Below are 22,987 nucleotides of genomic sequence, written 5' to 3'. Positions count from 1 at the left end.
TACTTCATTTTCTTCAGTACTATTCTTTTGTACGCGAATAGTTGCTTTTCCTCGTCTAGGTGCTTTCCGTCCTGCTCAAGTGAAGCCAGACATTTTTTGCCATGAGCCATGGTGGGGGCGGGGCACAAATTTTTGAAATCTTCACTTGCCCCTCCATGTATTCAAGCAGTCTCGACCCCTCGCAAACCTACCTCGCAAACGTGGCCGTCCGTAACAGATTGATGCATCTAGACCGACCAAAACCGAGCAAGATACGGTGACGTTCCGTGGCGACACATCAACGTTCGCACGGTAGCAAATGGATTCGATACAAGGTAAAGCTGTCTATAGACTGACACTGCCGCCTGTCCACCGCCGGCCAATATGCAACAGACCAGTTGACACATTAGTCGCATTTAATCGATTCTTATAGCATCGGCCTCCAATGTACTGTACACAGCCTCGCTTTTGAAGAAATGAGGCAAAAACAGACCAAGCGTCTCAAGATGTTGCATCCACAACGATCCCTGGTGTGCCGTCCTCACCTCTTAAAAGACAACCACGGCCAATAGAAGAACAAAACGCATTGCACGGACCGAAAAAAAAGGGAAGAAAGAAAATAAATTAAATTAAAGACAAAAGACCGCTCTCGGGCAACTTTATTGGACAAGGCTGACCGTGATGACGGGTCCTGCATCCACAGCTAGAGTCTGGTCCGTCCCGCATCAGAACCGTATCGCCCACAAAATGACTCGGCCCACACAGCTCGGTTTAATATGCTTGCCATGACCCATGGGGAGGGAGACGCAGGGAACGGAAATACTTCTTGGCTAGAGCGTTGAAAAATTTTCTCCCAAAAATTGCCTCCCGTTTCAATTCCATTAATTAGTGTGCCTGGGCCCATAATGTTTTCATGAGATGGCCTCATGGGTTCATGGGCTGACCATTCATTTGCCATATTGCCATTCCACCGAAACACCATCATGTCTGACCGCCCAAACATCAACATCCGTCATAAATTGGGCGTAACGTAAAGGTGGGTCCAAGAATAGAACCACTGCCATTTCGTTTTATCTGTAACTTATTAATTCCTGTTCTGGTCTCTTGTGGCTTCTTCGTTTACCAACTTAGAATGTCTCTGAAGACAAACGGGCGTGGGATGGCCTGGTTTCGTCCGAGTCAAATTGCCTCTCATCAATCCTTGCTGCTTGTATCCGCCCGTGCGAAACTCTGTGGCAAAGTTAGTTATTTCCTCTGGTGATGCCGAGATGGGCACTTTTTCAGAGACTACACTCCGCACATAACCACCAGTTACTCGCGCGTACTCCGTACTGTCCATGTCTATTTCGACGCCGTGCCTCCCCGAGAACGCTCAAGCAGTCAAGATGATGCGAGAATTTCAGCCATTGGTGGCAATTTTTAAGCCCAAAACTTTAACATCAGAATAGCGTCGAGTAAGGACCAAGTTGTGATCCTATGCTAGCCCTGCCACGCAAGGTATGTCAACGCCTCCAAACACCTGCGTGCAGCGCCGTCGATGTATTTCAGATCCCTCAATTCAGCGGTCTCCCATGCAGATTTGCATTCCGTCCACGTGTACCGAGTCTGGGGAGCACGCATTGGGTACGGAGCGGACGGCTAACGTTGGAATATTCCCATCAGGAATGGGATTTACCCTCAAGCGTATTTTCAAATCCTCGCCTTGTTCTAAACATAAATACATAGCTTATGAGCTATTTGTATATTGCAGTGAGGGCCGTGACACCGCTGGCTGCTAACGGATCACGTTCAGCCAGGCGTGCTGCCAAAACACAACAGTTTACAAACAAACGGTCTGTCCAATCATACAAGCGCCCGCCAACCTCCATCAGGGCTAGGGTTGAAACCAATGGTTTGCCGGCTCAAGACATTCTAAATGCTCTCTGTACAAGTTTTCGGGGTTGGAGCCTGTGTCGATTCCGCTCAAGCTGTTCATATCGGACGAGTCCCTTTGCCGCAGCGAAAGTGTTGCTACCGGCCCGGCCGTTGAGTCGTGGGAAATGGAGCACGGAGTCGGACTCGTGGTGGGAATCGGATGAGTACCTATAGGTACGTATTAGCTTGGGGGAGACGCAACCTGGTTTGCCCGCGGGCAGCCGTGCGTGCATTCATGGCCTCGAGTCCGGCGCCTCACGGGGGGCTCCGCAATGGCGCTACAAAGGCTGCAAAACACCAGCCTGGGCTTGGCATCCACAACTCACCAGGTTCACTTTCTTCTGCCTAGCAGCAATGACAACAAGTGGACATCCAACCAGTAAGTAGTACGGAGTAGTATAAATGCAAGAATGGCGGCGTGGGTCGACAGCAGCCATTCTTCGTCGATTGCCCCGAGCCTTCAGCAAGGCTGTTTCCACTCCGTCTATAGGGATTCAGCAACCTGGTGTGCTTCATGTGAGATCATACGAGCCACCATAGTGCGATAGGACAGCAAAATCCGTCGCTTCAATCGATTCTAGAGAGAATGGATATCAATTAGCCGGGACCTTAAGTGCCATGACATATATGGCGACAGGTTTTGGATTGATGGGTTCTTCTTGGTCGGAATCCCACATCCCTCTCTCATGGGTCGCCGCGTTGCAGCCGGAGACATTGGGGTGTTGCATTACACACGCCCGCTGCGAGTTACAGTCGAGTCGTCGACAGTCTGACGCACCTTGGCACTAGATACATCCGAAGAAGGGTCATGAATTGGCTGACTGGTGTCCCGTCCCATCCACGTCACTTGGGAAAGCCAATAATTGCTTGAGGTCGATAACAGGATTTGCGACGCACGCGAGCAAACTTTCCCAAACGTAGATCAAAGAGCAGTCTGATGTGTCTCTCAGGTCCTCGAATGCTATCTAACCTTCGCCTAGGGTTGGCCCAATCACTACACAATGTTCACTGCGCTCTATGAGCAGGGGGTTCGTTCCAGTCCTTTTGGCTGCATGCAAATTGACCCCTGCAACGGGGGATTCTTACAGTGCGAACAATTATCCTTGTTGTACTCCGCAGCTGTTTGAAGCTTGTCGCCAAGACCCGCGTATCTTCTGACGTCATGGTGCAGAGCGTCAGGTGGACACCGGACTGCAGTGCTGACAACGGAGCCGCTTTTGTGGCCGTCGGTCAAATGGTCAGATACTGTGGCTGCTGGCGGAAGCCCATTCCGTTTCGCTCCAGTTCCAAAATTAGTGTCTGAACAATCCATTGACACCAGCTATTGTACAAAAGTCGGCTGTTCAAGTGGTTGCTCGTTGGGCCGCTAGCACGGACTGCGACATTTATTGAGCGATAGTCCTGACATTTCCAGAGTTATTGAAAGACCAAATACTCCGTACCGGGGTGCACCATTAAACGACATCGACAACCCAATAACATCCATGGGCAGCCTCGCAACACTTCAGTTCGCCCGAATATTTACTTGGCGCTTGCTGTTTCGGCGTCCTCACCATCCTCCACCGCTTACGGAGTACTCCGTAACCCTTCACCCTCAGCCCTCCAGGCCTTGGGTGGTATTGCAATTAACCTCGGCCGTACGTGTCTCGATGCGGCTCCGTTTTGCAGATCGCCAAACATTACTCGGTGTCACCGTTTCGTTTATCAGCAACAAATACTAGCGGCATGGACACTTTGCTATATTGACCCATTCGCGGAGAACACTTTCTCGCACCGTTTATTGCGCATGATGAAGAAGGTAGTAATAACTACGTACCCCTGTCCATTAATTACGTCGTTGGAAGGATGCCATCACAGCCCTCACGAAACAAGTTCCTCTTGTCGACGAGGGTTCGGTACTAACTGTTGAGATTACAGGGTTAGCGGTTGGGCATAATGTAATAGGGTCCTTACCAATTTCTGACCCAAAGACTGTACGAATTATTAATGTTCCAAACGACTCATTACCCGAACCAGCCCAAGCATTGGAGCCACTAGAGCCACAGGCGACCTGGCGTATGCATCTATACGGAGTCCTACAGTCCTGTGATGGTATTCAGAATAAACTAAAGGGTTCTGGGGACCTTTCAGGGTCCACGTGGGGGAAAACACCCGGATATGTCCACCGCAGCGCGAAGCATCAGCTATGGTGAAGCATAAGCTACTGGTATTCTACGTCATGACGACAATCCGTCACTAATGAATGAGGCAGCCCTCCAGAGGCCCAGCTTGCAAAGATTGATCTCGAGGCAAACGATGCCAGAACCCAGAGAGGCAAAGCCGACAGGCCCTGGCTAACCCAGCGGGTGGCTCATCGCCTCTCGGCAGAATGACACCCACAGCCGTTCAGTTGGGTGTCAGCATGGAGGTGGTCACAAATATGATTGGAATCAGTTCTCGGGTATCGCTATGAACCCGATGTAACGCTTCTCTGCAAATGCCAAATTCACCCCATTTCAGTAATGTAGTCTGTTGACGACGAGTAAAATGGACTTCTAAGCAGGATCGCCAGCTTCCTTGCAGGTATGACCTGTGCTCGGATCTCGGCCAGAGGATAAGTCGACATCACACGACACTGACACCCATTTCTGCCAACGTACTCCGTATTACACCAAGATTCAGTCTTGCCCTCTAGTGATGCTGCTGGCGGCCGATGTGAAACCGGACCTATCTTCTTTCTCCAGCTGGGGTTGTGGGAGCGGGTGGGATCTCCCAGCATAGAAAGAAGCCAAATCCTTTTGATAGACAATCCATTTACGGTGCCAAAGGTTGAAAATTTGAGGACGGCTGTAACAATTTTACCGTCTATAGCTATTCCGTCCGATGCATGTATTATTCGAGGGCAAACGAGTCCGCCGTTCAGATCGAACTGGTCGACCGGTCAGATTCAACCAGTCGGCGCTGGTCAGATTGCCTCCGGGCGCCCCTTCCCCAGCTGCCCTGCCTTGTCAGTGGTCACGACCCACGGCCCGCTTTTCCACGTCCGCTAACCTAACCTACCCCCTGCTCCCGGCACGGGGGTTGCAAAAAAGGCCGCACACCTGTGTGTGTGTTTGTGGGTGCGGAGTGTGCGGCCTTTTTTGCAACCCGCGTGCACGGCTACACTTGGTTGCGCCTGCCTTGCTCGCAGGCAAAACCTTGCATGGGGCGCAGGTGGCGGTGTAAGTACCAAGTAGACAGTGCGGCAGAAACAGGCAGGCCCAAAAAACGCCAAGCCTAGTCCGGCCCTGTCGTCGAGTGCAGACGCATGGCGCGACAATGAGTAGTAATACTCCGTTCCACTGCCCTCTTACTAGCGTCTCCAGGTACTTTGGTCTGTCGTAAAGTCCCGTTATTAGTCCAAAGCCTCGATCGAGTCTCAAAGTCTCAACCACGTGCATTAATTATATGTTCGCTGCCTCTTCCCTCTTCCGCGAGCACAAACTACGCTTTTGTCTAGGGTTCCGCTTTAGGACCTACGAATAAAACTCCAAGGATTCCACAAACTGCATCACTTGCAGATCCACATCGTCGTCCACTCCGTCCCAATCCCTCTTTGACGCTCACACTCCTTGACATTGTCGAATGGTACTTGCATTTCGGTAAGGCAACAGAGTCGTTGTCGACTTGTGCGTGTCTAGTTTTTTTGTGACTTACTCGACGTTAGTCTCACTGCCCAGGTTAGTCCCTTCGTATATACATCCTGACCTCCCCCCTCCACACTCAACTCTCTGTTTTTTTGTCTTGTTCCTTCTTTCCTCCAATCCTTCCTCCTACCACTCTAACTTCATTTCCCCCACCCCCTCTCTTCTTTTCTTTTCATTCCTTCTGTCCTCATCCTTACCACACCACACCACGCATATATATCTCTTGATTGAGTAGAACGTGCGGTGTGAATGTTCCAACGTCATCGACTTACACTTACCACATCTGACATCCTTCCGCCACAGCAAAGATCCCTTTCTCGCTAGGAGGTGCGCTCTTTTGGTTCGTTCCCGTGTGAGCTACGCTTTCATTTGCGATTATATGCTGTGAAAAGCTTCTCACTGAGAAGACACCGGAACCGCCAGTTTGGATTTAAACTCGCCCATCATGGCGACTAGCGACGAGGAAAAGGGCTCCAAAATTGAGGTCCCCGGCTCTCCAGAGGTTGGCGACCTCGCTGGCGATAATGCCGATGGTCTGCACCGTAGTCTCAATAACCGCCAAATCCAGCTCGTGGCCATTGGCGGTTCCATTGGTACTGCGCTCTTCGTCAGTATCGGTTCCGGTCTGGCAAAAGGCGGCCCTGGCAGCTTGCTCATTGCCTTCATTCTCTATCCTCTAGTTCTTGCTTGTGTTAACAATTCAGTGGCTGAAATGACTGTTCTCATGCCCGTTTCTGGTGGTTTTATCCGTCTGGCCGGCCACTGGGTTGATGATGCCCTTGGATTCATGACTGGTTGGAACTTCTTCATCTACGAAGCTCTCTTGATTCCCTTTGAAATTACCGCCTTGAACCTCGTCTTGTCATTTTGGAACGAAGAAGTCACAAAACCGGGACCTACTGCTGGCATCTGCATTGCCGTTATTATTTGCTATGCGTAAGATATGTGCTCCAACCGGGCGTGGAGAAAACAAAAGAAAATGGCGTCGTTGCATCCCTGCCATAACGGCATGCGCACAATTTCGCTGTATACCCCTTTTTCTCGCCTATCCCCCGGTCCTTCCCCAATCTCCGAGAGGTCATATGCTAAACATTTTTTTCTTATGAATTTTAGTACACTGAATATTCTTGCCGTTCGGGCCTACGGCGAGGCCGAGTTTTGGCTTTCGGGAGGCAAGGTCATTCTCCTCTTTATGCTCTTCATGTTTACATTCGTGACGATGCTTGGCGGTAACCCGTCCCACGACCGCTACGGCTTCCGACACTGGAATAATCCTGGCGCCTTCGCCGAGTATCACACCAAAGGCGCCGTGGGCCGCTTCGAGGGCTTTCTCGGCGCCCTCTGGAGCGCTGGCTTTGCTGTTGTTGGTCCGGAATACGTCTCAATGGTTGCCGCCGAGGCCAAGCGCCCTCGAATCTACATCAAAACCGCATTTAAGACGATATACTGGCGTTTTGGCCTCTTCTTCCTCGGAAGTGCCTTGTGTGTTGGCATTGTGGTGCCCTGGAATGATCCAACGCTCCAAGCCGTTATGAAAGGCGAGGCAGATGGCTCCAGTGCCGCTGCCTCGCCATATGTTATTGCTATGAAGAATATGGGAATTGACGTTCTGCCCCACATTGTGAACGCCCTCATGTTCACGTCTATCTTCTCAGCCGGAAACACTTACACTTATTGCGCGACTCGATCTCTTTACGGCCTGGCTCTGGAAGGTCGTGCGCCGGCCTTCCTACGAAAGTGCTGGAGCAACGGTGTCCCAATCTACTGCTTCTGCGTGGTCATGTGCTTCCCTTTTCTCTCCTTCCTTCAGGTCGGCAACGGTTCAAGGAAGGTTGTCGGATGGCTCGTCGATCTCATCACTGCTGGTGGTATCATCGATTACTTGACCATGTCAGTGACTTTCATTTTCTACTACCGCGCTTGCAAGGCTCAGGGAATTGATCGCAAGACAATGCCATACTACGGGAGGTTTCAGCCATACTGTGCCTATATTGCTCTATTTTTTCAAAGTTTGGTGGTCATCTTCTACGGATACACGGCCTTCACTCCGTGGAGTGTTGAGAGCTTCTTCAGAAACTACACCATGCAAATTCTGGCTCCCATTCTCTTCTTTGGTTGGAAGTTCTACAAGCGAACCAGCTTCGTCAAGCCGCATGAGGCTGACTTGGTGTGGGAGCGGCCGACTATTGACCGCTACGAGGCCAGTTTTCTGCACGAGCCTGTTGGCTTCTGGAGCGAAATGGGTCGTCTAGTTGGCATCAACAGAAAGAACAAAGCACACCAAAGGAATGAATAGGTCTTATTCTCTCATCGTGGGTTGCGTGCTTTGAGCTTCATTTGATGACATGGTTCGAAGACTTTTGTTGCACATAGAATTTGTCCCATGACAATGTTTGCCATGGCTTGTATGAGATGTTGTGATGTTTGCCAAGGGCGCACCTTGTCGCAAGTTTAGATTACGGCTGATAGAACTGACTGCTTTCCAGGCGCTATTGTTTGTGGGGGCTTTGGGAAGTGCATATGATATACCCCGAGAAGTTGACGAAATCGATTAATTCATGACTGCAGTGCTTGTGTCGTGTGTCTTGGGATTTTCTCATTACAGTAGTGATTTCCTTGTCAGTTCCATCTGATTCTACTAGTCGTTGACTTAGCAGGGCAGGTCGTCCCTTGGAGTCATGACATACATCACACAATACCCAGTGTCCTCTTCTGGACATGGGTCATCCTCCGCACCTCGCCCTTGTCTTCCCCGGATCCAAACTGCATCTGGTGTGCATTTGTAGACCATCCCCTCCCCGCCTCCCGCTGCTGGCAGGTGCTCCATAACAATGATAAAGACCCCGGAGTACTGCGAAATTCCATCGGTTCCAAGCCTAGCGAACGCTCCGAGGGTATATGCAGGCCCTCCACTTATGTTCGTCAAGATGGGATCGCGTCCAAACGCAGATGGACGATGAGAGGAATGTCGTTGGAACGCAGCTACCCCTCACGAACGCGATGCCCATGTGTCATGGTTCTGTTCTTTATGTTGCGACCTCCTACCCAAGATAAACTAAACGCGGGTTTTGGCGTGTAGGCAGCTCACCAAAACGCCAATCGCCGAGCGATGTCCGGATGAAGGGGGAACCGCCAAGATACAAGATCCAATGGGCGCACTTGTCCTAGGGGCCATCATGACAGGGGGCGGAGAATTATCGAGAAACCTTTGTGTCTTTGAGGCCCGTATCTCTTACACATGACGATAATATCCGGGTCGAAATCGTCCTGACTCCTGGGGAGCTACCAAGCTAGTTCGTTCGTGGATGGAGAAGGCGTTGCAACTCGTGCGTGGGACATGTGCACAGTATACAGGGCTTTTGAGCACCTTCTCTGATATCAGGCCGGTGCCATTGGCTCCCCCGGGAGAAAGGGGGGATTAGATGCGATGGCTTTGATAGTCCCCGACGGATAATGGTAGCTCGGTAGGAATACCACTGGTGTTTCCCCCCCTCCGGGCTATCGGGCAAGGGGGTCGTGATTAGCCTACAGGAGTGGGAGAGGTTTTGGAGAGACGGGGTGTTTGGCTGCGAGACGAAGGAGGTTTCTGAGGAAAGCTTGCTGTGTAGATGTCGTGGGCTGTTGCGTCGCTAGGAGGCGCTTTTGGCTTTTCGAAACGGCGACAGCTGCTGCCGGTTATGTTGGAGCGGGAAAATTTTAAGACGGTAGTGGCATAATCACAGTAGAACACCAAAGATATTGCCGAAAGAGTGAAACTTAGATGGGTAATGGAAAAGGACGTTGGGATCGCGAAAGAAAGCATCTATGGTACAGGGTAGGCATACTCTCTTGCAACTTGCACCGCCATGTACACGGACGACGCCTGAGAGGAGACTGATCTTCCTACCAACCACGTGGATTCGTCGTCCCACAGATATGTGACATACTTTTATCACATTAGGCATCGTCGTCATGATACGCTATTGCTGTTTCGATGGTTACTGACAATTCTATTCGGGTCTATCTACCATTTACCATCAATCCTAAGCGCCTTGATTTTCATCTACTATCAACGTGTGTAGGGGTCCTCCAGTCCCTCCATCGCTGCTTCGAGAAATCTGTGTAGGCACATGCTTTGTTTTCATCAAAGTAATAAGGCCATCTCTATTGGTGGCCCGAGCATGCCAATCATATCCCAGGACGCATCGCAACTTTTAAAAACTTTTACCATCCCTCTCATTACCGTACAAAGGAAAATTAGATAAACATGGAGAAAATGTCATGAGAAAGAAGGCGGCGGAACGCTGTCAGATTATTACAGCAACTTTGGGGTATGAACGCGCTTAAATATCGTCCTCGTCGCTGAAAACCTCCTCACCACGCTTGCGGCGGGCCATACGCTCTGTATCAACTGGTTAGCATCAACTGTCTCTGGTGGAAAGCCCTTGTGCTGGGTACCGGGGAATATATAAAAACTTACCCTTCTTCTTCTTTCGCAGCTCAGAAGAGGTCAACTTGGCCTTCTTCTTGGTGCTGACAATCTTGTTGCCCATGGCGTCGAACTTGTCCTCCTCGTCGTCATCATCCTGCTTGAGACGGGGACCACTGCCCTGGCCGGCAACCCAGTTGTGGCCGGAAGGAGTCATCTTGCCGTCCATGACAGCCCAGACTTCCTCAGTCAAATCCTTGGTGAACTCAGCAGAGTGAGTGATGATGATGACACCACCCTCGAACTTCTTCAGGGCCTTGGACAAGGCACCGAGAGAGTCACGATCAAGATAGTTGGTGGGCTCGTCAAGGACGATCAAGTGAGGTCGCTGCCATGAGCAGGCGGCAAGGACGGTCTTGACACGCTGACCACCAGACAGACCCCGCATACGGGAGTGTGAAACAAGTTCGGCATCGAGACCAAAGTTGGCGCAGTGAGCCTCGATCTCCTTTCGGACCAGGGGGCGGAACTGACCAGAGGCAAGAGCCTCCTTCATATCGACATCAGCCACCATCTTCTGGTGAGAAGCCAGAAGCTCGTTACGAGGCAACCAGACATTATCGGCAGACATCATGGGAGTCCAGCGCTCATTCTTCATGCCCACGTTCTCACCAAGGGCGCATGAACACTCATACTCATAGCTGTTCTTGAACTTTCTTCGGGAGTTGATGCCAATGATGCGGCGCTGGGTACCCTCAATTCTAAAGATCTTGTCCATGGCCTTCTCGTCGTCCTCGGTAATGATCTTGTTGGCACGGTCCATAGTCTCACGATCCTCACCAGTCTGGAAACGCCACTGAATGTACTCAGAAGGAGTGCTGTCCAGATGGTTATCAATATGGGCGAAAGCGTGCTGCTTGATGTAGGCAATACGAATGTTCTCGTGCTGGTAGATCTCACCCTGAGTGGGGATCAGCTCACCAGTCAGGACGTTGATAAGAGTAGACTTGCCAGCACCGTTGGGACCGATGACAGCAATACGGGAGCCCAGAGAGCACTGGAAAGTGATGTCGCTGATCTGGGGCTTGGAGGTACCAGGGTACTGGAAGGACATCTTGGAGGCGCGCAGAATGGCCTTGGCCTTGGTCTTGACACCCTCGAGGAAACCGGGCTCAGGGAAGGTAAACTCCATCTCAGAGGCACCCAACTCGTAGTAAGACTTTGCAGAGGGGACTCTCTTGACGAACTCGGCCAGGTTACCACGGTAGCGCTTAAGCTTGAAGCGCTCGTAATGAATGATGTGCTGGCAGACGTTGTCGAGGAAGCCGGAGTCGTGAGAAACGATGATAGAGGTGCAAGGGGAGTTGGTGAGGTAGTCCTCGAGCCACTTGACATTCTTGACATCCAGGTGGTTGGTAGGCTCATCGAGCAGCAGAATATCGGGAGCCTCGAAGACAGCACGGCACAGGGCGAGCTTCATCTTCCAACCACCGGAGAGAGCGGTAATTTCGCCGGAAATCATAGCAGGGGTGAAGCCGAATTCAATAAGCTGCTTCTCGACATCAGGCTGAGTGACATCGACCTTGGCCTCGCCAAGCTTCTTCATGGTCCAATCAATGGTGGTCATCTCAGTATCGGCGGAGTCCAGGTCGTGCTCCACGAAGACAGTCTTGACTTCGCTCTGCTTGGGGAAGCCCTCAACCTGCTCGTTGTTGATGGCACGCATAAGAGTAGACTTTCCGGAACCGTTGGGGCCGCAAAGACCGTAGCGCTGGCCACGCTTAAGACGAAGGTGGGTCTGGTTGAGAAGAATCTTGGCACCGTAGGCCAGGGAGAAGGTGCAGTTGCAAAGGTCCTCACCCTCCTCCTCATCGGCCTCAACGGCCTCCTCCTCAGCAGCACCGGGGGAGGCACGCTTGCGGAGTGTGTCGACGACAGCCTCAGCGTTGTCAATGCCGGTGATGACAGAGACATAAGCCTTGAGGTTCTCAGCCCACACAGCACTCTCACTTTCCTTCTCGTCAATGAGCTGACCAGCCATAGCAGCAATGTACTCGGCAACGGGGCCCATCTTCTCGAGGTAGGTGGCATATTTGGATGAGAGAATGTCCTTGAGCTTGCCGAGGACGACGTTGATGTCACCATCGTTGCGGGCCTCGGGGATCTTGCCGTCAACGACATTACCAACACGAGTGAGGGTGTCCAAGGCCTGCTTGGTCTTCTCACGGGCCTCGGGGTCAGCCAAGTTGTCGTAGTTCTTCTGGAGGCCTGGCATCATCTTGGGCAAGAAAGGAGCGACAATGTTGGGGTCGTCGACGAGCTTGCACATGTTGTCAACAATGACGGCAGACTTTCGCTTGATGGCAGTCTCACGCTCAGCAAGGCCACGATCCAGAAGAGGGACCATGAGAGCAAGAGTGGGCTCCTGGACCTCGGTGACAAAAGTAGTGGCACCAAGCAAGTGAACAGTCTCGGGGACGTTCTCGGGCTTGGCAATGCACTTGATAAGCTCGGGAATGAAGCGCTCAATATCTCTGTTGACAATGAGCTGGCAGATCTGCTCCATGGTCTTGTAGGCACGCTCCTTGACCTCCTTCTTGGTGTCCCACATGGCCTCGGAAACCACGGGGATCAAATCAGGGACACGGAAAGCAAGCTGAGCAGGAGCAGTCTTGATCAGGGCATCGATGAAGTCCAGAGCAGCCATCTTCTCAGGCCACTTCTGAGCATTGCGGATGGACTCCATGATGGCAGGGAGGACAGCCTTGCAGGCATTGCCGTTGATGGCGCCAGCAATGGCCAGGACGGCAGCGGTGGCAGCGTTCTTAACAGCGGTAATTTTGTCACCAACGGCAGCCAAGACACTGGGTAGGAGGACCACCAGGTAAGGCTCGACGTTGGCAGAAACCTCTGAGTGGGAAGCGATGGCCTGGATGGCAACGCAAGCCTGCTCACGAGCCACGGCATCCTTCTTGTTGGTAAGGCTCTTCTTTAAGTTGTCGATAGTCCTAATGGCGAGAATTTGTTAGCGGCCGAGTACACTGAAATGAGGCGTGGCCACCTGGATTCCAGGCGTCTGAATGCGCTGGAATTCGAACAGCAGCTCACTGTCCGGGGGCCCCATAGAGTGATGGGTTCCGGTGCTATTGGGTGCCATGGTGGGGGAAAGCGCCCGTACTAGCGGGGTTTCTCTTCTATTGTGGCGGCACCAAAAAAAATTCTGCGCCTGCGTCGGTCCAACTCGCGGGGTGTTGGCGAGGCCACGGCAAGTCAAGGACAAAAAAAACTTACTTGATGGGAACATCCTGGTCCTCAATACGACCGTTGATGAAGCTGGCCAGCTGGTTGGCAGACTCCTTGATGTCAGCAGCCTCCTTGGAGACAGTGAGCTTCTGGAAGAGCTCGTCAAGGACCTTGACGGACTGAGCGTTTTCGGAAGGCATGGTGTCGGTAATCGGGGGGTATTAAGATGCAAAAAAATCGAGTCTAAATGCGGCGTAGGAAATGTGACAGAGCTCTAAAACGATTCGACGTCTATCGAGATCTATCCAGACAGTAATGCCCTTTTTTTCTATCGGAAAAGCCCACAGAGACGATGGATGAGTCGAATCTGCTCTATCGCGGCCCTTTTTTTTTTGTCTATCGGCGACGGTGAAGGGTTGTTCACAGGAGGAGGATCCAAAGAACAACTCGAACGAAGAACAAGGACGAGTTTGGAGGACAAGTCCGCGGTTCGTCTGGAGGGATGACGACCAAAAAGAAGTTGATAAGGAGGGAAAGGGACGTGAAGAGGATTTATAGGGGTGGTGGAGGAGAAGAAACTCTGGGGGGTGCGTAAACGTGGGTGGACAAGATTTATGTGTCCTGGCCTCCACAAAGTATTTTTTTCTTAGCCCTTCTGCCTGGGTGCGCTAAAACTCGGATGGGGATGCTGGGCTATGGGCCGAGCGAGGGGGGAAAAAAAAATTCGCATCCTGCCCCTCCATTTGGCAGCCAGCAGGGCTTATCGGGCTTTATCGGATTACACTAAGCCAGATGTGGCAAGAAGGCAAAGGCGGTGAGTCGTCGCCGTGGCCGTGTGGCATTGAGCACGGCCAGCCAGCTTCAGATGATTTCAGATCCAAGGGCGAGGCAAGCCTGGGTGGCGTCGTCGTTCAATGTTGCTTGCTCGAGATTGAGGTGCTGTGTCGACAAGCACAGCAAGGGGCGATGAGTGCCAGAGTGCCAGAGTGCCAGAGTTTAAAATTTCCGGCTGGGCAGGCGGCTGAGGTTATGGTTTTTGGCATGCACATGGTCACTACTTGGTACCTGTTTAGTAGGTGCCCCAGTGCAGCCAACTCAAGAACGGACATCGAGTCCCTAAGTACCTAGGTAGGGCTCTGCCATGGCAGCTCAGACGGTGAGGCGGCGAGACCCAAGGCGGCGCGGCCAAGGCAAAAATCAAAGGGCAAGTGAGCCGACCGGCTACCGTGGCCGTGGTGGTCGGCACGGGCGACTTCACGGGCACAGTCCATTGGCCTGCCCCGTTGTTCTTCGCAGTACTACCTACCATCGTCGTCTCGATGCGAAATGCTCGTCAAAATATGCTGCGATGAGATAAGGGAATGCCGTCAGGTCTGATCCACCGTTGCCGCTACTGTATTAGTACTACACGCGAGGCGTGTCTGACCTCTCGGTCCCAAACAAGGCTGACTGTAGCCTCAGCTCTGCCCGTGAATGTCTCGCGGCTGTAGGTTGGCTGGGAGCGTCCAGTCGCCCGCTGTCGGCCCTTGGGAACCGCCTGGCAACAAAATTTCTACTACTCCGTAGTTGTCAGGCCCGTCCTTGTCCAGTGTCCATCGTCGATTCTTCTATTTCGAACTAGGCTCCATATACTACCTCCAAGATACTTACCTAGGGACCTACCTCGACTTTGCTGTTGTTCAATGTTGCCTTTCTAGTTTTCCAGTGACGCTGCCCCAAGCCAAAAATAGCTTGTGATAGCGGATACTCGTGGCTGGCACGGACAGATCTTGCGTCAATGGGGGCCCGGCTTCGATCTTGGAGACCCCAACAAGTGCGCAATTGGCCATGAGCAAAACTCACGCAGGACATCGGACAACTTGTCGGATCGTGTGTTGGATGCGGCTCCCACCGTGCCTGGGAAGGTTTCCAGATGCCCCATGCCCGCAGGTACGGAGTAGTTGCTCGGCAAACCCGGTCCCTGAGTCGTCGTTGAAACCTGTCAGAGCTTTCTGCCGTACAACTAGACTGCTTTCTGTCAGTGGCTGTCGCCGTTGCATTTCGTTGGATGCGTAGCATGCTGGTGGAGGCATGCATGGACGACATGATAGTTACTAATTATTCCGTTCCACTCCGCTTTAGTGTTTCAGCCACGTTGTCGCAGCAAGTTTATCTCAGTGGTCGGACTGTCTGCCGAATCATGCTATCTGCCGCCTTTTATCTTCAATGTTATCTTATTCGGAGGAAAGCTCGCCATGTGGAGAGTGGAGAGTGTGATGATGAAAGAATAAAGGAACATAGAAGAACACAGGAGCATTTCGTCAACTAGGGCAGGGGATTGGTCCCTAGTGTCCTCACAAAGGTATTGGAAGTTTTTAGTTTTTTTTCGTGTATTTCTTTTGATCATGCAACGGGACTATTACGAACAAAGAATCTCGTCACATCGGATTTTCAATGCCGCACTAGCAACTATGATCCTACCCGTCTACCTAGGTAGTTTGCCAGCCCAGGACCATCTCGATTCGGAATAACCACCATCTCCATCTCGTGAAACGCCCATCAAAATGCCTGTTCTATTATTCTTTCTTGCCAGCATCCTCCTTCAAGCTTACAATCCGGTTCAATACAATTTTGTCTTCAGTGCTATCGGAATCCATTGCCTATGTAAAATGTTATGGTTAGCAGCCAGGGCAACGCTTGTCTGTCTCACGGGCATGATGAACAGCTGGAACTTACAAAGTACCCAACACGCATGGCCTGGAAGCGCACGCTTTCTGGACCCCCTTTACCAAGCTCGCTTTCGCCGGCAGCCTCGGGCCACGGTGCTCGGCGTTTGACTTCATCCAATCCCGACTCGATCACGGCATTCGGGTAGATGACCTCGCTGTCTGGGTTAAGATCGTTCAAAAAACCTCCTTCCGCATCGTCTGGCTTTTCTGACTTGAAGAGAGCATTGTAAACGCGGGCTTCTACGTTTCGTGAACCTTCGGTGCCAACCCATTGGATGTATGCCTTGGCCTTTACGGCCTCCTTGTCAAAGACACCGCGGATTTCCGTCACCTTTCCTGTGGCTTCATCCTTGGTAAAAGACACAGCCTTGACAGGATACGGGGCGTTAAGCAAGCCAACAGTCTTTCCAGGAGCCAAACGGAAATAATTCTCGCTATCCACTTCTCTGAAATCCGATCGATCAATGTAAACGGTTGGTGTGAAATGAATTGTACGGGATCCCATGTCCGCTCGATCGGAAAGAGGCAGCTCCATGTCCACAGCCTCAGCATCTTCAATGACCAAAGGAACCGGGTCGAGAACCATCATCAGCCTAGGAACAGTCTTTTCCAGGTATTTTCGAATAACTTGCTCGAATCTGTTGGTAGCTATGGTTGTGATGTTTGTAGTGACGCCAAGTTCATTGACGAAATTGAGAACGGCACCGGGTGGGACACCACGTCGACGAATACCAATAAGAGTGTAGAGTCTTGGATCATCCCAAGCTCGCACAATCTTTTCGTCAACGAGCTTCGAAATCTTTCGCTTTGACAGCACAGTACCAGTCAAGTTGAGGCGTCCATATTCCCTCTGCATAGGTTCGTAAACCTCGAGCGACTTGTTGAGCCACTCGTACGACACACGGCTAAGGATGAACTCGGTGGTACATAGTGAGTGTGTAATTCCCTCGAAGCTGTCACACAAGCAGTGCGTGAAATCATAAGTTGGGTAGATTTTCCAATCCCAGCCAGTACGGTGATGAGGCTCGTCCGTTTTGATTCGGTACGCAGCCAAATCCCACATTTGGGGGTTGCCATCTGTGATGTCTTGCTTCATGCGGAGGAATACTTCTTTGGGCTTGTACTTGCCGTCGCGCATGTCTCGAAATTTGGTTAAGTTGTCCTCAGGGGTTTGCTCGGCGTGCTGGCAGCGGTATCTGGGAGTTGCTCCTTTCTCGCCTCCTCGCTGAAGTTTGATTTCGACATCTATGATTAAGTGAGATTTAGCTCCTTACAGATTCTGAACGAAGCAATTGCCGACAACCGCTGCATACCATTGCATGAACAAACATAGGCCTTGCCCAGACTGATCAGCTTCTCTGCAAGCTGATAAAGCTTGTCGAAGTTGTCGCTAGAGTATGTAATCTTGTACGGTTCAAATCCTAGCCATTTTATAATTTCCTGGATTGCGGTATAGTATTCCTCTTTTTCCTTCTCTGGATTTGTATCATCGTATCGCAGGTAGCAAACACCACCGTGATACTTGGCAAAGCCAAAGTTGACAGCGATGGCCTTGGCATGACCGATGTGCAGATATCCATTGGGTTCTGGTGGAAAGCGAGTAACAACCCTCTTTTCGGGTCGTTCGCTATAGACATCGTGGAGGAAGCCCAGCTTGAACATGGCTTCGGGATCGGCAGGGATCTCTTCTGGCTTTGGACCTGGGCTTGTTGTTTTCTGAGTCGGACCGGCTGCTGCTTTCTCCTTGCGGACTTTCTCCTGCGCAGCCTTTCTAGCTCGCTTTTGCTGGCGCTTCTTCAGCTCAGATTTCGACACCATCTCACCGGTGACATCGTCAAGCTGAAGCTTGGCCATGTTCTTTGTGGCGTCGTCGGCCATTGTCGCAAGTCCTACGGCAAAGGTAGGTCAATTGAAGATGTAAGCCGCTTCAGTGGTTGATTTGAAGTTCAGGATCCGCAGTACGAGGTTGACCGTGTAGGTATGAGTTTATTGTTCTGCCGCCAGGTCTGACTCGTTTGTGACTCAGGAGCAGGATGGCGGGGTGTGAAAAACGTCCGGGTGGTTGGCGGGGGGCTCGATCACAAAGCGGCAGCGATAAGCACGATAAGGGAAGCTGCGTCAGGGCCAGGGCGATCTAGCACCGTAAGGCTTAAGCCGAGCCTTCAACAACCACCCTGGTGCTAGAGTGTAAAAACGGGTACCCGTGGGCACCCGTGGGTATCCAAGTTTTTCTTGGGTTATTCGTAGGCTACCTATTTTATCATGTAGGTGGTTTAGGTATACTACGGGTAACCTAAGAAAAAGATAAGTACCTTATAAATACCTATAAAATATATAATAATATAATATAATAATGTAAATTAATTTCCTTAAATTAATTATAATAATTAATTATAATAATTAACGTTAACTCTTTAATATTTAATTATATTTATAATAAGTTTTAAGTTTAAAGTATTATCTTTTAACGTTTAATATAACTTTAATTATTAGGTTTTAAAGAGTTAATTAAAGAGTTAATAGAATTTATTATTACTTTCTTTTCTTTTCTCTCTTTTCTCTTTTTTCTCTCTTTCTCTTATTCTTAACGTTTCTTACGCTTAACTATTACCTTTTTATTTTCTTTTATACGTATAAGTTTAAGTATTTTTTCCCTTTTAATATTATTTAATTTTTCTTTATATTTTTATTTTTTATTTATTAATAAACGTTTTATATAAGCTTTATTTTTAAATTCTTTACCTTATTATAAATTATTATAATTGCTTATAAGATAATTAATATAAATAATTATTATAAATAAATATAATTATATAAACCTCTTATATAACCTTATAAAAAGGTAATATCTTACTTTTAAAAGATATTTAATATATTATATAAAGTATAAAAGTTCTTAAATATAATTATAATTTACTTTATATATTAACTTAAAATATTTATAGCTAAGTATAATAAGTAAATAAGTAATTGAATATATATATAGTTTATATATTAATTAATATTTAAATTAATATTATTTTAATTAACTCTTATAAGGCTTAAATTATATTAAGATTTTAGCGAGAAATAAAAATACTTATATTATTAGTAATCTCTTTTATTAAGCGCTAAAATAATACCCTTAAAATAATAAGTAAAGTATCCCTTTAATAGCATTAGATTTTTTAAAGTATTATAATTAATTTAAAGTTAAAGTTATAATAATTATTTATAATAATTATATACACTTATTATTAGGTTTAAAGTAGTATAGTCTTTTAGTTAAAATTACTTAATTAAATAATCTCTTATTTATTATCTTCTTAAATTAATTACGTGTAACCGTTATATTTTTACTTAAAATACTCTATAATATTATTATTAAAAATAACTAATAAAAATAATTAATAAAAACACTTATTAAAGTAACTATAAGCGGGAAAAATTAATAGTAAAGAGTAATAGAGTAAAAAAAAGAGGGTAATAAAGAAATTTTAATAGCTAATAAAAGCTATATTAAAAGTAAAGTCTTTAAATATATAATTTACCTTACCTTTATATTTACTTTACTATTAAATTTTATATATTTTAACTTTTTATATATTATCTTATTACTTTTAATATATCTTTTTATATTATTTTTATTATAGAATATAAATTTTATTAATTATTTTTAATAATTATACTTATAATTATATAAATTCTTTTTTTAGGGTTTTATTTTAACGTAATATTATATTAATTTAGCATTATAATTATAGTTAATTTTAATGTTTTTTATAATAATATATATATAATTATATTAATTATTTTTACTTATTAAATTAACCTTTTAATTTAAGTAATAAAAAGCGTAAAGTTAAGTTTAAGCTTTTATAAAACGTATATATAAAGTAAGTAAGAAAACGTTAATTATAATTAACCTTTATTAAGCGTAAATAAGAAAATAAGTGAAATATTATACTTATTAAGTAATGCTATAAATTAAAAAAATTACGTAATATTATAAAGTATAAAAAAGTATTAAAAGTAACGTGTAATACTCTTAAAGAAAAAGTTAAGTAACGCGTTTAAGTAAAATAATAAGTATTATTTAATTATAATAATTATTTATATTAATTAATCTAATATAAAGAAGTAATTACATTTAAATTAAAGCTATAATATAATACTTATTAAATTAACGTGAGATAAAAATAATAAGAATTTAAATTAAAAGAATATTAATAATAATATTATAAATTATATAAATATAATAAGAAATTCTAATAAAGATATTTTAAAAGTAAATATTTAAGAGATAAAAATAAGCTTTTAAGATATTTAAATTAAAAAAATTAAGGTAAGTTTTATTTATATTATTTTATTTATATTACTAATATTAATTTAAAATAATAATTATATTACATTTAAGCTTATATATAATATAACTATTAAAATATTAAAGATAATTTAATTTAAAATTTAATAATTTCGTATATACCCGCTTAATTATAAGAAAGAGATTACTATTTTAAAGTATAAATAGTTTAATATTACGTGAGTTTTTCTTTATATTAAATACTATAATAAATATTTAATATTATTAGTTTTACGCGCCTTTTATAACTTAATACTTTAAAGGTATTTAATCTAATAGAGTTATTAGTCTAGTACTTTATTACTCGCTTATATCGTAAAAAAATACTATATAAGTTAAGTTAATAGTATAAAGTGTAATAAAATACTTACTTTTAGTGATTAATTATTATAATTACTTTTACTAATTATTTCTAGGTAATATTATAGAATCTATTAAAAGTTCTTAATTAAATAATACATATAAGTTAGCCGCTTATATCGTTTATATTAGTAGCTAAGTAAAATTAATATAATTCGCGATATTTATAGCTAGGGTTATATACGTAACCTTAACGCGACTTAGCTCCCTACGTCTAGACCTCTAAATGTATTGTATTTTTTGTAGTTTTTACTATACTGTATTATATTATATTATATTGTAATATATTACAATACATTACAGGATACGAATACCTATAAATGTATTATAAGGCTATAAAATATCTAATATTATAAATAAATGCTTATATAAGCATATTATATATTAAAATAAAGCCAAAAATCACGTGATTATAGATCTTCAAAAATTAACCTTAAAATGTGGATATTAAGCGAGATATTAAGCTTTAAAGTTATGTCTTAAAATAAAAAGTAAGTAAAGCGGGGCGAATTTTCAATTGCTTATAACTTTTTAAGATAATAACTTATAGTAATAAAAAGTGGGGCATTTTAAAGAGTTAATTTAGCTCTTTTTAATAATATAAAATTTTCTCTTATAACTCTTATAATTAGCCTTATAATCTTTAGTTTAAGAAAACAGGGGTTTTTTTTACTTATAATACATTTATAGGTATTTTAGTTATGTAATGTAATGTATTTAAATACAATACACGAAAATACAATACAATATAAAATATAATATATAATACACTTGTATTTACTATATTTATAAGAGCTCTACCTACGTCTTTAAAGTGGGAGAACCTACCTAGTTTAGCTTATTTTTAGTTTATTATATTTAATAATTAAATTACTAGAGTAATTAAAAGCCTTAAGTAGCTCTTAAAAGGACTAAAGAATATAAAGTATTAAATACTTAGAAAATAAAATAAGAAAGTTATTTTAAATATTAATTTAAAGCTAAAGGTTTAAAAAATTCTTAGTAATATTATAAAATAAAAATATTAGGGATAATAAATAAATTATAAGTATATTTTTATTAATTAATTTTAGTAATTAATTATTAGCTTAACTTTCTAGTAATATAAACCTAATAACTCTTAGCTTATATTATCTTATAAGGCTATAGCTTATAGGTAATATAAAATATTATATGTAATATAAATAACCCTTTTCTCTTTTTAAGCTATTTATTATTAAAGATTTAACTTAACTATATAAGTAATAATTATTATATTATATAATTCTAGTATATTATAAATTATATATATTATTATTATAGGAAACTTTATTATAGGATTAATTAAGTATATAATTCTCCTAATAATATATTAAAATAAACTTAGCTATAATATTAGTCTTTTAATACGCTTTTTTAAGAAGATTTATTATAGGTTTTATTAGAAAGAGAAATATTAGTATTTATTTATTAAATAAATATATAAGGACCTTAGACCTCTAAATGTATTGTATTTTTTGTATTTTTTACTATACTGTATTGTATTGTATTGTAATGTAATATATTACAATACATTACAAGATTAGAATACCTATAAATGTATTATAAGGCTATAAAATATTTAATATTATAAATAAATGCTTATATAAGCATATTATATATTAAAATAAAGCTAAAAGTCACGTGATTTTGAATCTTTAAAAATTAACCTTAAAATGTGGATATTAAGCGAGATATTAAGCTTTAAAGTTATGTCTTAAAATAAAAAGTAAGTAAAGCGGGGCGCATTTTCAATTGCTTATAACTTCTTAATGTAGTAACTTATAATAGTAAAAAGTGAGACATTTTAAAGAGCTGATTTAGCTCTTTTAAATGATATAAAATTTTTCCTTATAACCCTTATAATTAGCCTTATAATTTTAAGTTAAAAAAACAAGGGTCTTTTTTCCTTAAAATACATTTATAGGTATTTTACTAATGTAATGTAATGTATTTAAATACAATACACGAAAATACAATACAATACAAAATACAATACACAATACACTTGTATTTACTATATTCGTAAGAGCTCTGTATAATAAGGTAAACTTATATATAATATTTCACTTACCTTTTAAGCGCTATTAATAGGTCTTATAGTTTAATATTAACTTAAATTTTATTATATAATAATATATTTTAATCTTTTACTTTATAATTAAACTTATCTTAAATAATTAAAAGAATAAGAAATATAATATATAATACTTACTTATACGTTACTTAAGCTAATTAATACTTATATAAGTAAGATTATTATCTTATATTTAATAAATAAGAACTTAAGAGTAAAAAGAGATAAAAAATAAAAACGCGTAATCTTATAATAAGAAAATTTTACATAAAA

The 22,987-nt window shown here is 44.3% G+C and overlaps 4 protein-coding genes across 4 annotated transcripts; 1 reads left to right on the top strand and 3 right to left on the bottom strand.

The window, feature by feature from the left end:
- Positions 1-682: 682 nt before the first annotated feature.
- J3458_005369 (uncharacterized protein) lies at positions 683-2,512 on the bottom strand (the record flags this gene model as incomplete). The annotated part of the gene is made up of 3 exons (XM_066118761.1): positions 2,220-2,512; positions 1,107-2,061; positions 683-1,053 (listed from the first exon to the last, which is right to left on the bottom strand). Exon 3 carries the CDS (start codon positions 986-988, stop codon positions 683-685), a length of 306 nt encoding a protein of 101 aa, XP_065976282.1. The 5' UTR covers positions 989-1,053; positions 1,107-2,061; positions 2,220-2,512.
- A 2,865-nt stretch (positions 2,513-5,377) lies between these two features.
- Positions 5,378-9,375, top strand: J3458_005368 (uncharacterized protein). Its single transcript, XM_007812399.2, has 3 exons — positions 5,378-5,591; positions 5,862-6,494; positions 6,672-9,375. The coding sequence occupies exons 2-3, from the start codon at positions 6,004-6,006 to the stop codon at positions 7,852-7,854; spliced, it is 1,674 nt and encodes a 557-aa protein (XP_007810590.2). The 5' UTR covers positions 5,378-5,591; positions 5,862-6,003; the 3' UTR covers positions 7,855-9,375.
- A 154-nt stretch (positions 9,376-9,529) lies between these two features.
- Positions 9,530-13,856, bottom strand: TEF3_1 (translational elongation factor EF-1 alpha). Its single transcript, XM_007812398.2, has 3 exons — positions 13,258-13,856; positions 10,018-12,974; positions 9,530-9,939 (listed from the first exon to the last, which is right to left on the bottom strand). Exons 1-3 carry the CDS (start codon positions 13,407-13,409, stop codon positions 9,881-9,883), a joined length of 3,168 nt encoding a protein of 1,055 aa, XP_007810589.2. The 5' UTR covers positions 13,410-13,856; the 3' UTR covers positions 9,530-9,880.
- A 1,483-nt stretch (positions 13,857-15,339) lies between these two features.
- Positions 15,340-17,946, bottom strand: GLN4_1 (Glutaminyl-tRNA synthetase). Its single transcript, XM_007812397.2, has 3 exons — positions 17,231-17,946; positions 15,925-17,162; positions 15,340-15,848 (listed from the first exon to the last, which is right to left on the bottom strand). The coding sequence occupies exons 1-3, from the start codon at positions 17,793-17,795 to the stop codon at positions 15,765-15,767; spliced, it is 1,887 nt and encodes a 628-aa protein (XP_007810588.1). The 5' UTR covers positions 17,796-17,946; the 3' UTR covers positions 15,340-15,764.
- Positions 17,947-22,987: the final 5,041 nt, after the last annotated feature.

This window comes from Metarhizium acridum, assembly GCF_019434415.1.
Source record: "Metarhizium acridum strain ARSEF 324 chromosome Unknown scaffold_31, whole genome shotgun sequence".
NCBI classification, from domain to species: Eukaryota; Fungi; Ascomycota; class Sordariomycetes; order Hypocreales; family Clavicipitaceae; genus Metarhizium; species Metarhizium acridum.
The sequence above is the reverse complement of the archived record's forward strand: the minus strand, read 5'-3'. Positions and strand labels throughout refer to the sequence as shown.